Source organism: Pongo abelii, chromosome 3 (genome assembly GCF_028885655.2).
Source record: "Pongo abelii isolate AG06213 chromosome 3, NHGRI_mPonAbe1-v2.0_pri, whole genome shotgun sequence".
NCBI classification, from domain to species: Eukaryota; Metazoa; Chordata; class Mammalia; order Primates; family Hominidae; genus Pongo; species Pongo abelii.
In genome coordinates this window covers 61,519,309-61,532,206 of record NC_071988.2, presented here as the reverse complement: position 1 = coordinate 61,532,206, position 12,898 = coordinate 61,519,309, and the positions used below count along the sequence as shown (strand labels likewise).

Here is a 12,898-nt window from a genome sequence, read left to right as displayed (position 1 = left end):
TGCTCCCTTGCATGCGCTCCAGACCCTGCACTTCCTCCAGTCGGCCTCTCCAGGCCCAGCTCTTCCTCCCAGCGGACTCTACATGCCCAAGTCATCCTCAAGTTGGCCACCCCAGGCCTGCAGACGCCGCCGGGAGGCAGGACAGGCCAACTTGACGACAGTCTGGGCCTGCAGAGGCCGCCGGGAGGAAGAGCTGGGCCTGGAGAGGCCGACTGGAGGAAGTGCAGGGCTTGGAGCGCATGCAAAGGAGCAAACGCCAGGCCGGGAGAGGCCGCCATGACGCATGAGGTTGGCCTCCGGAGGGCCTCCGCGAGGCAGGAGCTGGGCCTGCGGAGGCCGCCCCGAGGCGGGAGCCTGGCCCGAGGAGGCCACGGCGAGGCAAGAGGTGGGCCTGGAGGGCCCACTGTTGAGGTAGAGGCTGGGCATCTAGAAGCCACCAGCCAACAGGCAGGGGCTGGGCCTGGAGAGGCCACCAGAGTCATGAGCTGGGCCTCAAAAAGCTACCGTGAGGGAGCACCTCTCTCAGCGTGACAGAGGTCCTCTGAGAGAGGTCCTCTGAGAGGGGTCCTCTCTCACGCTGCGAGAGGTCCTCTGAGAGGGGTCCTCTCTCACGCTGCGAGAGGTCCTATCTCACGCTGAGGTCCTCTCTCACACTGAGAAGTCCCAGCGTGAGAGAGGACCTCTCTCAGCGTGAGAGAGGCCAGTGTGAGGCAGGGGCTCAAGCCTCTGAGCAGGGTGCCAGAGGCAAGAGTTGGGCCTCAACAGGCCAGCGTGAGAGAGGCCCTCTGAGAGGGGTCCTCTCTCACGCTGAGAGGTCCTCTGAGAGGGGTCCTCTCTCACGCTGAGAGAGGTCCTCTGAGAGGGGTCCTCTCTCACGCTGAGAGAGGTCCTCTGAGAGGGGTCCTCTCTCACGCTGAGAGAGGTCCTCTGAGAGGGGTCCTCTCTCACGCTGAGAGAGGTCCTCTGAGAGGGGTCCTCTCTCACGCTGAGAGAGGTCCTCTGAGAGGGGTCCTCTCTCACGCTGAGAGAGGTCCTCTGAGAGGGGTCCTCTCTCACGCTGAGAGAGGTCCTCTGAGAGGGGTCCTCTCTCACGCTGAGAGAGGTCCTCTGAGAGGGGTCCTCTCTCACGCTGAGAGAGGTCCTCTGAGAGGGGTCCTCTCTCACGCTGACAGAGGTCCCTTCTCACGCAGAAAGAGGTCCTCTCTCACACTGAGAGGTCCTCTAACATGTCCTCTCTCACGCTGAGAGAGGCCAGTGTGTGGTAGGGGCTCACGCCTCTGGGCAGGGTGCCAGAGGCATGAATTGGGCCTCAACAGGCCAGCGTGAGGGAGGAACTCTCTCAGTGTGAGGGAGTTCCTCTGAGAGGGATCCTCTTTCAGCGTGAGAGAGGTCCTCTGAGAGAGTCCTCTCTCACACTGAGAGAGGTCCTCTGAGAGAGTCCTCTCTCACGCTGAGAGAGGTCCTCTCACAGGTCCTCTCTCACACTGAGAGAGGTCCTCTCACAGGTCCTCTCTCACGCTGAGGTCCTGTCTCACACTGAGAGAAGTCCTAGCGTGAGAGAGGACCTCTCTCAGCGTGAGAGAGGCCAGTGTGAGGCAGGGGCTCACGCCTCTGGACAGGGTGCCAAAGGCATGAGTTGGGCCTCAACAGGCCACCATGAGGGAGGAGCTGGGCCGCTCGCAGGCTGCCGGGAGGCAGGCAGGGAGTTGGCCCCGGGAGGCCGCCGTGGGTCAAGAGCCGGGCCTGGAGAGGCCCCTGGGAGGCAAGAGCAGGGCCTGCAGAGGCTGTTCTCCAGCCAGAGCTGGGCCAGTTCAGGCACCGGGAGGCAGGAGGTGGGCATGAAGAGCTTGGCTGGAGAAAGTTCGGGGCCTACAAAGGCCAGCGGGAGCTGGGCAGGAGCTGAGCCAAAAGAACTTGCTTGCTGGGAGGCCAGAGCTGGGCCTGGAGAGGCCGACTTCAGGATGACCTGGGCCTGCAGAGGTTGCCGGGAGGCTCAAGCTGGGCCAGGAGGAGTCCACTGACCGGACGCCGTTTGGGGCCTGGAGACGCTGTCGGGGGGCAGGAGCTGAGCCTGGAGAGGCCACCGTGAGGCCTGAGCTGGGCCTGGGGAGCTTGGCTTCAGCAAGTTGTGGGCCTACCAGGGCCGCTGGGAGCTGGGCGGGAGCTGAGTCCAAAGAGGTTGTTGAGAGGCAGGAGTAGGGCCTGGAGATGCAGCAGGGAGGAAGAACTGGGCCCAGAGAGGATGCCGGGAGGCTGCAAGTGGGTCTGGAGAGGCCGACTTGAGGAGGCCCAGCCTCTGCCTCCCTCATGGCGGTCTCTGCAGGCCCAGCTGTTCCTCCAGGCTGCGTCTCCCAGCCCAGCTCCTGACTCCCAGCAAGCAAGCTCTTTTGGCTCAGCTCCTGCTGGCGTTTGTAGGCCCCGAAGTTTCTGCAGCCAAGCTCTTCAGGCCCACGTCCTGCCTCCCAGTGGCCTGTACAGGCCCAGCTCTGGCTAGAGAAGAGCCTCTGCAGGCCCCGCTGTTGCCTCCCAGGGGCCTCTCCAGACCAGCTGTCGCCCCACGGCGGCCTCCCAGGACCAAGTCGCTGCCTGCCTCCTGGCAGCCCGCGTGCAGCCCAGCTCCTCCCTCACGGTGGCCTGTTCAGGCCCAACTCATGCCTCTGGCACCCTGCCCAGAGGCGTGAGCCCCTGCCTCACACTGGCCTCTCTCACGCTGAGAGAAGTCCTCCATCACGCTGGCCTGTTGAGGCCCAGTTCATGACTCCGGTGGCCTCTCCAGGTCCAGCCCCTGCCTCGCGGAGGCCCTCCGGAGGCCAAGCTCATGCGTCACAGCGGCTTCTCCCGGCCTGGCATTTGCTCCCTTGCATGCGCTCCAGACACTGCACTTCCTCCAGTCGGCCTCTCCAGGCCCAGCTCTTCCTCCCAGCCACCTCTACAGGCCCAAGTCGTCCTCAAGTTGGCCACCCCGGGCCTGCAGAGGCCGCCGAGAGGCAGGACAGGCCGACTTGATGACAGTCTGAGCCTGCGGAGGCGGCCGGGAGGCAGGACAGGCCGACTTGACGACAGTCTGGGCCTGCAGAGGCCGCCGGGAGGAAGAGATGGGCCTGGAGAGGCCGACTGGAGGAAGTGCAGGGCCTGGAGCGCATGCAAAGGAGCAAACGCCAGGCCGGGAGAGGCCGCCGTGACGCATGAGCTTGGCCTCCGGAGGGCCTCCGTGAGGCAGGAACTGGGCCTGCGGTGGCCGTCCCGAGGCGGGAGCCTGGCCCGAGGAGGCCACGGCGAGGTAAGAGGTGGGCCTGGAGGGCCCACTGTTGAGGTAGAGGCTGGGCCTCTAGAAGCCGCCAGCCAACAGGCAGGGACTGGGCCTGGAGAGGCCACCAGAGTCATGAGCTGGGCCTCAACAAGCTACCATCAGGGAGGACCTCTCTCAGCGTCAGAGAGGTCCTCTGAGAGGGGTACTCTCTCATGCTGAGAGAGGTCCTCTGAGAGGGGTCCTCTCTCACGCTGAGAGATGTCCTCTGACAGGTCCTCTCTCATGCTGAGGTCCTCTCTCACACTGAGAACTCCTAGCGTGAGAAAGGACCTCTCTCAGCGTGAGAGAGGCCAGTGTGAGGGAGGGGCTCACGCCTCTGGGCAGGGTGCCATAGGCATGAGTCTGGGCCTCAACAGGCCAGCGTGAGAGCGGCCCTCTGAGAGGGGTCCTCTCTCACACTGAGAGGTCCTCTTAGAGGGGTCCTCTCTCACGCTGAGAGAGGTCCTCTGAGAGGGGTCCTCTCTCACGCTGAGAGAGGTCCTCTGAGAGGGGTCCTCTCTCACGCTGAGAGAGGTCCTCTGAGAGGGGTCCTCTCTCACGCTGAGAGAGGTCCTCTGAGAGGGGTCCTCTCTCACGCTGAGAGAGGTCCCTTCTCACGCTGAAAGAGGTCCTCTCTCACACTGAGAGGTCCTCTAACATGTCCTCTCTCATGCTGAGGTCCTCTCTCACGCTGAGAGAAGTCCTAGCGTGAGAGAGGACCTCAGCGTGAGAGAGGCCAGTGTGTGGCAGGGGCTCACGCCTCTGGGCAGGGTGCCAGAGGCATGAATTGGGCCTCAACAGGCCAGCGTGAGGGAAGACCTCTCTCAGTGTGAGGGAGTTCCTCTGAGAGGGATCCTCTCTCACACTGAGAGAGGTCCTCTCACAGGTCCTCTCTCACGCTGACGTCCTCTCTCACGCTGAGAGAAGTCCTAGCGTGAGAGAGGACCTCTCTCAGCGTGAGAGAGGACCTCTCTCAGCGTGAGAGAGGCCAGTGTGAGGCAGGGGCTCACGCCTCTGGGCAGGGTGCCAAAGGCATGAGTTGGGCCTCAACAGGCCACCATGAGGGAGGAGCTGGGCCGCTCGCAGGTTGCTGGGAGGCAGGCAGGGAGTTGGCCCCGGGAGGCCGCCGTGGGTTGAGAGCCGGGCCTGGAGAGGTCCCTGGGAGGCAAGAGTGGGGCCTGCAGAGACTGTTCTCCAGCCAGAGCTGGGCCAGTTCAGGCACCGGGAGGCAGGAGGTGGGCCTGAAGAGCTTGGCTGGAGAAAGTTCGGGGCCTACAAAGGCCAGCGGGAGCTGGGCAGGAGCTGAGCCAAAAGAGCTTGCTTGCTGGGAGGCCGGAGCTGGGCTTGGAGAGGCCGACTTCGGGATGACTTGGGCCTGCAGAGGTTGCTAGGAGGCTCAAGCTGGGCCAGGAGGAGTCCACCAACCGGACGCCATTTGGAGCCTGGAGACACCATCAGAGGGCAGGAGCTGAGCCTGGAGAGGCCACCGTGAGGCCTGAGCTGGGCCTGGGGAGCTTGGCTTCAGGAAGTTGTGGGCCTACCAGGGCCGCCGGGAGCTGGGCGGGAGCTGAGTCCAAAGAGGTTGTTGGGAGGCCGGAGTCGGGCCTGGAGACGCAGCCGGGAGGAAGAACTGGGCCCAGAGAGGATGCCGGGAGGCTGCAAGTGGGTCTGGAGAGGCCGACTTGAGGAGGCCCAGCCTCTGCCTCCCTCATGGCGGCCTCTGCAGGCCCAGCTGTTCCTCCAGGCTGCATCTCCCAACCCAGCTCCTGACTTCCAGCAAGCAAGCTCTTTTTGCTCAGCTCCTGCTGGCGTTTGTAGGCCCCGAAGTTTCTGCAGCCAAGCTCTTCAGGCCCACGTCCTGCCTCCCAGTGGCCTGTACAGGCCCAGCTCTGGCTGGAGAAGAGCCTCTGCAGGCCCCGCTGTTGCCTCCCAGGGGCCTCTCCAGACCCAGCTGTCACCCCACGGCGGCCTCCCGGGACCAAGTCCCTGCCTGCCTCCTGGCAGCCCGCGTGCAGCCCAGCTCCTCCCTCACGGTGGCCTGTTCAGGCCCAACTCATGCCTCTGGCACCCTGCCCAGAGGCGTGAGCCCCTGCCTCACACTGGCCTCTCTCACGCTGAGAGGTCCTCCATCACGCTGGCCTGTTGAGGCCCAGCTCATGACTCCAGTGGCCTCTCCAGGCCCAGCTCCTGCCTCGCGGCGGCCCTCCGGAGGCCAAGCTCATGCGTCACGGCGGCCTCTCTCGGCCTGGCATTTGCTCCCTTGCATGCACTCCAGACCCTGCACTTCCTCCAGTCGGCCTCTAGAGGCCCAGCTCTTCCTCCCAGCGGCCTCTACAGGCCCAAGTCGTCCTCAAGTTGGCCACCCCTGGCCTGCAGAGGCCGCTGGGAGGCAGGGCAGGCCGACTTGATGACAGTCTGGGCCTGCAGAGGCCGCCGGGAGGAAGAGCTGGGCCTGGAGAGGCCGACTGGAGGAAGTGCAGGGCCTGGAGCACATGCAAAGGAGCAAACGCCAGGCCGGGAGAGGCTGCCGTGACGTATGAGCTTGGCCTCCGGAGGGCCTCCGTGAGGCAGGAGCTGGGCCTGCGGAGGCCGTCCCGAGGCGGGAGCCTGGCCCGAGGAGGCCACGGCGAGCTAAGAGGTGGGCCTGGAGGGCCCACTGTTGAGGTAGAGGCTGGGCCTCTAGAAGCCGCCAGCCAACAGGCAGGGACTGGGCCTGGAGAGGCCACCAGAGTCATGAGCTGGGCCTCAACAAGCTACCGTGAGGGAGGACCTCTCTCAGTGTGAGAGAGGTCCTCTGAGAGGGGTCCTCTCTCACGCTGAGAGAGGTCCTCTGACAGGTCCTCTCTCACGCTGAGGTCCTCTCTCACACTGAGAAGTCCTAGCGTGAGAGAGGACCTCTCTCAGCGTGAGAGAGGCCAGTGTGAGGCAGGGGCTCAGGCCTCTGGGCAGGGTGCCAGAGGCATGAGTTGGGCCTCAACAGGCCAGCGTGAGAGAAGCCCTCTGAGAGGGGTCCTCTCTCACGCTGAGAGGTCCTCTTAGAGGGGTCCTCTCTCACCCTGAGAGAGGTCCTCTGAGAGGGGTCCTCTCTCACGCTGAGAGAGGTCCTCTGAGAGGGGTCCTCTCTCACGCTGAGACGTCCCTTCTCACGCTGAAAGAGGTCCTCTCTCACGCTGAGAGGTCCTCTAACATGTCCTCTCTCATGCTGAGAGAGGCCAATGTGAGGCGGGGGCTCACGCCTCTGGGCAGGGTGCCAGAGGCATGAATTGGGCCTCAACTGGCCAGCGTGAGGCAGGACCTCTCTCAGCGTGAGAGAGATCCTCTGAGAGGGGTCCTCTCTTAGCGTGAGAGAGGTCCTCTGAGAGGGTCCTCTCTCAGTGTGAGAGAGGTCCTCTCACAGGTCCTCTCTCACGCTGAGACAGGTCCTCTCACAGGTCCTCTCTCATGCTGAGGTCCTCTCTCACGCTGAGAGAAGTCCTAGCGTGAGAGAGGCCAGTGTGAGGCAGGGGCTCACGCCTCTGGGCAGGGTGCCAAAGGCATGAGTTGGGCCTCAACAGGCCACCATGAGGGAGGAGCTGGGCCGCTCGCAGGCTGCCGGGAGGCAGGCAGGGAGTTGGCCCCGGGAGGCCGCCGTGGGTCGAGAGCCGGGCCTGGAGAGGCCCCTGGGAGGCAAGAGTGGGGCCTGCAGAGGCTGTTCTTCAGCCAGAACTGGGCCAGTTCAGGCACCGGGAGGCAGGAGGTGGGCGTGAAGTGCTTGGTTGAAGAAAGTTCGGGGCCTACAAAGGCCAGCGGGAGCTGGGCAGGAGCTGAGCCAAAAGAGCTTGCTTGCTGGGAGGCCGGAGCTGGGTCTGGAGAGGCTGACTTCAGGACGATCTGGGCCTGCAGAGGTTGCCGGGAGGCCCAAACTGGGCCAGAAGGAGCCCACCGGCTGGACGCCGTTTGGAGCCTGGAGACGCCGTCGGAGGGCAGGAGCTGAGCCTGGAGAGGCCACCATGAGGCCTGAGCTGGGCCTGGGGAGCTTGGCTTCAGGAAGTTGTGGGCCTACCAGGGCCACCGGGAGCTGGGCGGGAGCTGAGTCCAAAGAGTTGTTGGGAGGTCAGAGTCGGGCCTGGAGACGCAGCCGGGAGGAAGAACTGGGCACAGAGAGGACGCCGGGAGGCTGCAAGTGGGTCTGGAGAGGCCAACTTGAGGAGGTTCTGGGCCCGCAGAGGCCGCCGGAAGGGAAAAACTGGGCCTGGAAAGGCTATTGTGAGGAATGAGCCCCATGGGCCTGAAGAGGCCACTGGCAGGCGGGAGCTGGGCCTGCTGAAGCGGCTGAGAGGCAGGAGCTTTGGACTGGGGAGGCCGCAGTGAGGCGAGGGCTAGCTGGGCGTGGATAGTCTGCTGTGAGGAAGAGGCTGGGCCTGTGCAGGCCTTCGGGAGGCAGGAGGCCGGGCCTGGAGAGGCCGACTGGAGGTCAAATTCGGGCCTGCAGAGGCCGCCAAAAGTCAAAAGCGGGGCCTGGGAAGGCCGCCAGGAGGCATGAGCTGGGCTGGGCTGAAAGAGGCCACTGGGAGGCAGGAGGAGCTGGGTCTGGAGAGGCTGACTCGAGGAACTTTTGCACCCGGAGAGGCCACCGAGAGGCTGGAACTGGGCCTGTGGAGGCTGACTTGAGGACGACCTGGGCCTGCAGAGGCCGCTGGGAGGCAGGAGCTGACCCTGGACAGGCCGACTTGACAACAGTCTGGGCCTGCAGCGGCCACCAGGAGGAAGAGCTGGGCCTGGAGAGGCCCACTTGAGGAAGTTCTGGGTCTGGAGATGCTGCCAAAAGGCAAAAGCTGGGCCAGAATGGCCACTGTGAGGCATAAGTTTGCCCTAGAGAGGCCATTGAGGTAGGAGTGGGGCCTGTAGAGGCTGCTGAAAGGCAGGAGCTTGGCCTAGGGGGTTGCGGTGAGGCACATGCTGGGCTGGGAAAGTGTGCTGTGAGGCAGAGGTTGAGCCTGTAGATGCTGACGGAAGGCACGAGTTGGGCCTGGAATGGCAGACTTGAGAAAGTTCTCGGTCTTGAGAAGGTGCTGGGATGCAGGAGCTGGGCCTGAAGAGGCCACCAAGGCATGAGCTGTGCCTAAAGAGGCCAATGTTAGGCAGGAGCTGTGCCTGGAGAGGCCGACTTGAGGAAGTTTCGGGCACGGACAGCCTGTCGAGGGGCAGGAGCTGGGCCTGGAGAGGCCACGGTGAGGTATGAGCTGGGCCTAATGAGATTAGTGTGAAGCAGGATCTGGGCCTGTTGAGGCTGCTGGGAGGCAGGTAGGACCTTGTTTGGGGAAGGCTTCTGTGAGGCAAAAGCTGGGCCTGGAGAGGCCATTGTCACGCAGGAGCTGGGCCTGTCCAGGCCATTGGGAGGCAGAAGGTGGGCCTGGAAAGCTTGACTTGAGGCAGTTTTGGGCCTACAAAGGCCACTAGGAGGTGGGCAGGAGCTGAGCCAAAAGAGGTTGTTCTGAGGCAGGAGTTGGACCTCCAGACACAGTCAGAAGAAAGAGCACGGCCTGTAGAGGCCACCTGGGGGCAGCAGCTGGGCCTGGAGATACCAACGAAAGGCAGGAGCTGGGCCTTGAGAGGCCGACTTGTGGACATTTTGGCCCTGGATTTTGTGGCCTGGACTTGAGGACATTTGGGCCTCCTGCAAAGAGGCAGGAGCTGGGACTAAAGAGGCTGTTGTAAGGCAGGAGCTGGGCCTGTACAGGCTGCCCGGAGTCAGAAGATGGGCCTCAAGAGGCCACTGTACAACAGGAGCTGGGTCTTGGAAGGTGGCCGTGAGGCAAAAGCTGGCCCTTGGGAGGCCAATGAGTGGCAGGAGCTGGGTCTGGTGAGGTCGACTTGAGAAAGTTCAGGGCCTGGAGAGAAGCCTGGGAGGCAGGAACTGGGTCTAAAGAGGCCATTGTAACAATGGAGCTGTGCCTGTGGAGGCTGTTGTGAGGCAGTAGCCTCATCTGCGGAGACTGCCGTGAGGTAGGGTATGGGCCTAAATAGGCCATTGTGAGTCATGAGCTTGGTCTGTAGAGGCTGACTGGAGAAAGTTCTGGGCCTGGAGAGGCTGCCGGGAGGTAGGAGCTGGGCCAAAAGATTTAAGCACATTACATTTATTAGGCACTTTATTTCCATTATTACACTGTCATATATAATAAAATAATTATAGAACTCACCATAATGTAGAATCAGTGGGCGTGTTAAGCTTGTTTTCCCGCAACTAGATGGTCCCACCTGAGCGTGATGGGAGAAAGTGACAGATCAATAGGTATTAGATTCTCATAAGGACAGCGCAACCTAGATCCCTCACATGCACGGCTCACAACAGGGTGCGTTCTCCTATGAGAATCTAATGCTGCTGCTGATCTGAGAAGGTGGAGCTCAGGCGGGAATGTGAGCAAAGGGGAGTGGCTGTAAATACAGACCAAGCTTCCCTCACTCCCTCACTTGACACCACTCACCTCCTGCTGTGTGGCTCCTTACGGCTCCATGGCTCAGGGGTTGGGGACCCCTGCTCAAGTGCATCCAAAACGACCCTTCCCACACCAGTCTTCATAGTGGTCAAGTGCAGCAACCACTTAGCTCCCAAGGCATGTGCCTCAGCTGGCATTTTGTCACAATCAACAGTAAGTGGTAGCTTGAGTCATTGTGAGGTCACTTCCTGGAAATCACCAGCATCCCATTTCCCACTGGCAAAGAGCTCAGCACTGCCCCCTGGGAAACCAAACCTATGTCCAAATCCCATCTGTGTGGGTTTATCTCCTGGGACCCTTCCTAGCATATTAGTCAGAGTCCAATCAGGAAGCATAAACCACTCAAAAGTTTAAAGTGGTAAAATTTAATACAGAGAATTATTCATTATAACAGGTGAACAGCATAATGAGAGATTGGCTAGCACAAAGTAAAGAGAACTCTAGAGAATATAGGACTAGCCCAGGCCAGGCATGGTGGCTCATGCCTGAAATTCCAGCAATTTCAGAAGCTAATGCAGGAGGATTGCTTAAGGCCAGGAGCTAGACACTGCTCTGGACAACACAGTGAGACCCTGTCTCTATCCAAAAAAAGAAAAAAAATTAGCTGGGAGTGGTGGTGCACACTTGTAGTCCCAGCTACTCTGAAGGCTGAAGTTTGAGCCTGGCAGGTCAAGGCTGCAGTGAGGCATGATTATGCCACTACAGTCCAGCCTGGTGACAGAGCAAGACCCTGTCTCAAAGAACAAAACAACAACAACCATTTACAGACAGAAAAGAAATAGAGCTAATAAGCTAAGGAAAGATGTTGAAATGTGACAAGTAAAGTAATATGAGGTCTTTTATCTATTTAAAATAATCAAACAAAAAATGACTTACTAAATTATAATACCCTGTGCTGGCAAAGGTGCAGTGAAATGGGCACTTTCTTATACTATAAGGGGTGTTTAAATTGTGTATAAGCCTTCCAGGGTAAAGCTTGTCAATTTTTTAAAATAATAGAGACAGGATCTCACCATACTGCCATACTGCCTCCTCCAACTCTTGGCCTCAAGCAATCCTCCTGTCTTAGCCTCCCAAAGTGCTAAGATTATAGCTGGGAGGCACCCAAAACCTTGTCAATTTACATCAAGGGTAATGAGAATGTCCATTCACCGTGACTCACAGTAATCTTACTTCTGGGGAGACAATTCAATCTAAACAAAAGGTCATCTGTACAAACACAGTAAAAATCTGGGAGTAACTGAAGACAGAGTTGGTAAGTGAAATAAGAAACAGTTATAAGAAATTAAACTATGGTATTAATAGGTATCTGGTAAAAGGTCAGTTGATGTTAGCTGCTACTTTTTTGTCGTTTTGAGACAGGGTCTCACTCTGTCACCCAGGCTGGAGTGCAGAGGCCTGATCATGACTCACTGCAGTCTCAGCCTCCCTGGGCTCAAGTGATCCTCCCACCTCAGCCTACCAAGGAGCTGAGACTACAGGAACATGCCACCACACTAGGCTAATTCATGTATTTTTCTGTAGGGATGGCGACTCCCTTTGTTTCCAAGGCCTATCCCAAACTCTTGGCCTCAAGCCATCCTCCTGCCTCAGCCTCCCAAAGTGTTGCGATTACCAGTGTGAGCCACCACATCTGGCCAGCTGCTACTTTTATCAATATTGTTATTCCACTCAATTAAAAATTATTATTTTCAAGGCTATGCAACAGTATGTATCCTACAGCATAATTGTAAAAACATATACAGTCGTCCCTCAGTATACAGAATTAGTTCCAGCCCCCCATCTCTGCATATACCAAAATCCATGCTTACTCACGTTTCACTGTCACCCCTCTGGAATCCACGTATAGGAAAATTCCGAATATTAGCTGGGCATAGTGGCAAGCACCTATAGTCTCAGCCACGTGGGAGGTTGAGATGGGAGGATCGCTTCAGCCTGGAAGGTTGAGGCTGCAGTCAGCTGTGATAGCACTACTACACTCCAGCCTTGGACAACAGAGGGAGACTCTGTCTCAGAAAAAAAACAAAATAAAACAGGTTAGAAATTGTAATGAGGTCTGTTGGGCAAAATTCCATATAAGCAAAGTATACATTAATAAAGCAAATGGTGATAAATTAGTACGATTGACTTTCTGGAGTTTCTGACAATAAAAGTAAGAAAAATGCAAAACACAAAGACAGAGGGTAAAAAGAGAAATTAGGAAAGCATTCTACATGTTTAACAGGAAGACACTGGCCATGTTCATGCAGCAGCAGTATGTCATGATATGACATACCTTGGAGAGAAGTTAACAGATGAGGAAGTTGATAAAAATCATCAGAGAAGCAAAATACTGGTAGCGACACTCAAGTAAACAACGAAATTTCCATAACTTATGTCAGCAAAATGGGAATATTGTACGGTGTGTGTTGAAGTTCGTATACAACATTGTTTATCTGCCTTTTGTTTGTTTGTAAGGAATGTATATACTAAAAGTTCTTCTTGCTGTCAAAAGAATATGTGTGAATAAGTCATTTTAACTTATTCTTCTGTTTTTCTTTTATCTTCCTGCCATCATCCCACAGCCTTACTTTAGAAATTTGTTTTTTAGAACATTGAACAAGTGCTCCTTGTAGTGGCACACACCTCTAGGATGGGAGGCAGGGGTGGAAGGGTCACTTGAGGCCATGAGTTTGACACCAGCCTGGCCAACAAACTGAGACCCCACGTCTACAAAACAATTTAAAAATTAGGAAGTATCGTCACGTATACGTACAGTCCCAGCTACTCAGGAGGCTCAGGTAGGAGGATCCTTAGCCCAGGAGTTCAAGGCTGCAGCGAGCTGTGATAGCACTACTGTACTCAAGCCTGGGTGACAGGGTGAGACCCCATCTCCTAAAATAAAAATCAAAGAAAAAAAATAGTTCAAGTAGCAAGTAGTATGTGGCTTACTCTGAATATTTCTAAACTAGAAATTCTCAATCTTTTGGGATCTAACATCCCTTTACATTTTTTAACTTTATTGAAGATCTCTAAGACTATTTCTTTCTGTAGACAATTATATTAAAACTAGAAAATAAGACACAAGTTCTTAAATATTATTCATCACATATTAAAACCATTACATGTTGATATAATACAAGATTTTAAAAAT

The 12,898-nt window shown here is 57.7% G+C and overlaps 1 protein-coding gene and 3 pseudogenes across 1 annotated transcript; all 4 read right to left on the bottom strand.

Moving 5' to 3' along the window:
* LOC103889357 (putative uncharacterized protein FLJ46235) overlaps window positions 1-12,898 on the bottom strand; it is a 381,099-nt pseudogene that overhangs the window by 337,598 nt on the left and 30,603 nt on the right.
* On the bottom strand, window positions 1,678-3,384 carry LOC129059155 (putative uncharacterized protein FLJ46235). Its single transcript, XM_063723839.1, has 2 exons — window positions 3,102-3,384; window positions 1,678-2,623 (listed from the first exon to the last, which is right to left on the bottom strand). The coding sequence occupies exons 1-2, from the start codon at window positions 3,382-3,384 to the stop codon at window positions 1,812-1,814; spliced, it is 1,095 nt and encodes a 364-aa protein (XP_063579909.1). The 3' UTR covers window positions 1,678-1,811.
* LOC134761340 (uncharacterized) lies at window positions 3,236-6,024 on the bottom strand (annotated as a pseudogene).
* On the bottom strand, window positions 6,428-11,573 carry LOC129058780 (putative uncharacterized protein FLJ44672; annotated as a pseudogene).

Coding starts and splice junctions, on each gene's coding strand:
- LOC129059155 (XM_063723839.1), bottom strand. CDS start 3,384: ATGACTCTGGTGGCCTCTCCAGGCCCAGTCCCTGCCTGTTGGCTGGCG. Junction 2,624..3,101: donor CCTCCAGTCGGCCTCTCCAG/GCCCATCTCTTC, acceptor GGCCACCGTGAG/GGAGGAGCTGGGCTGCACGC.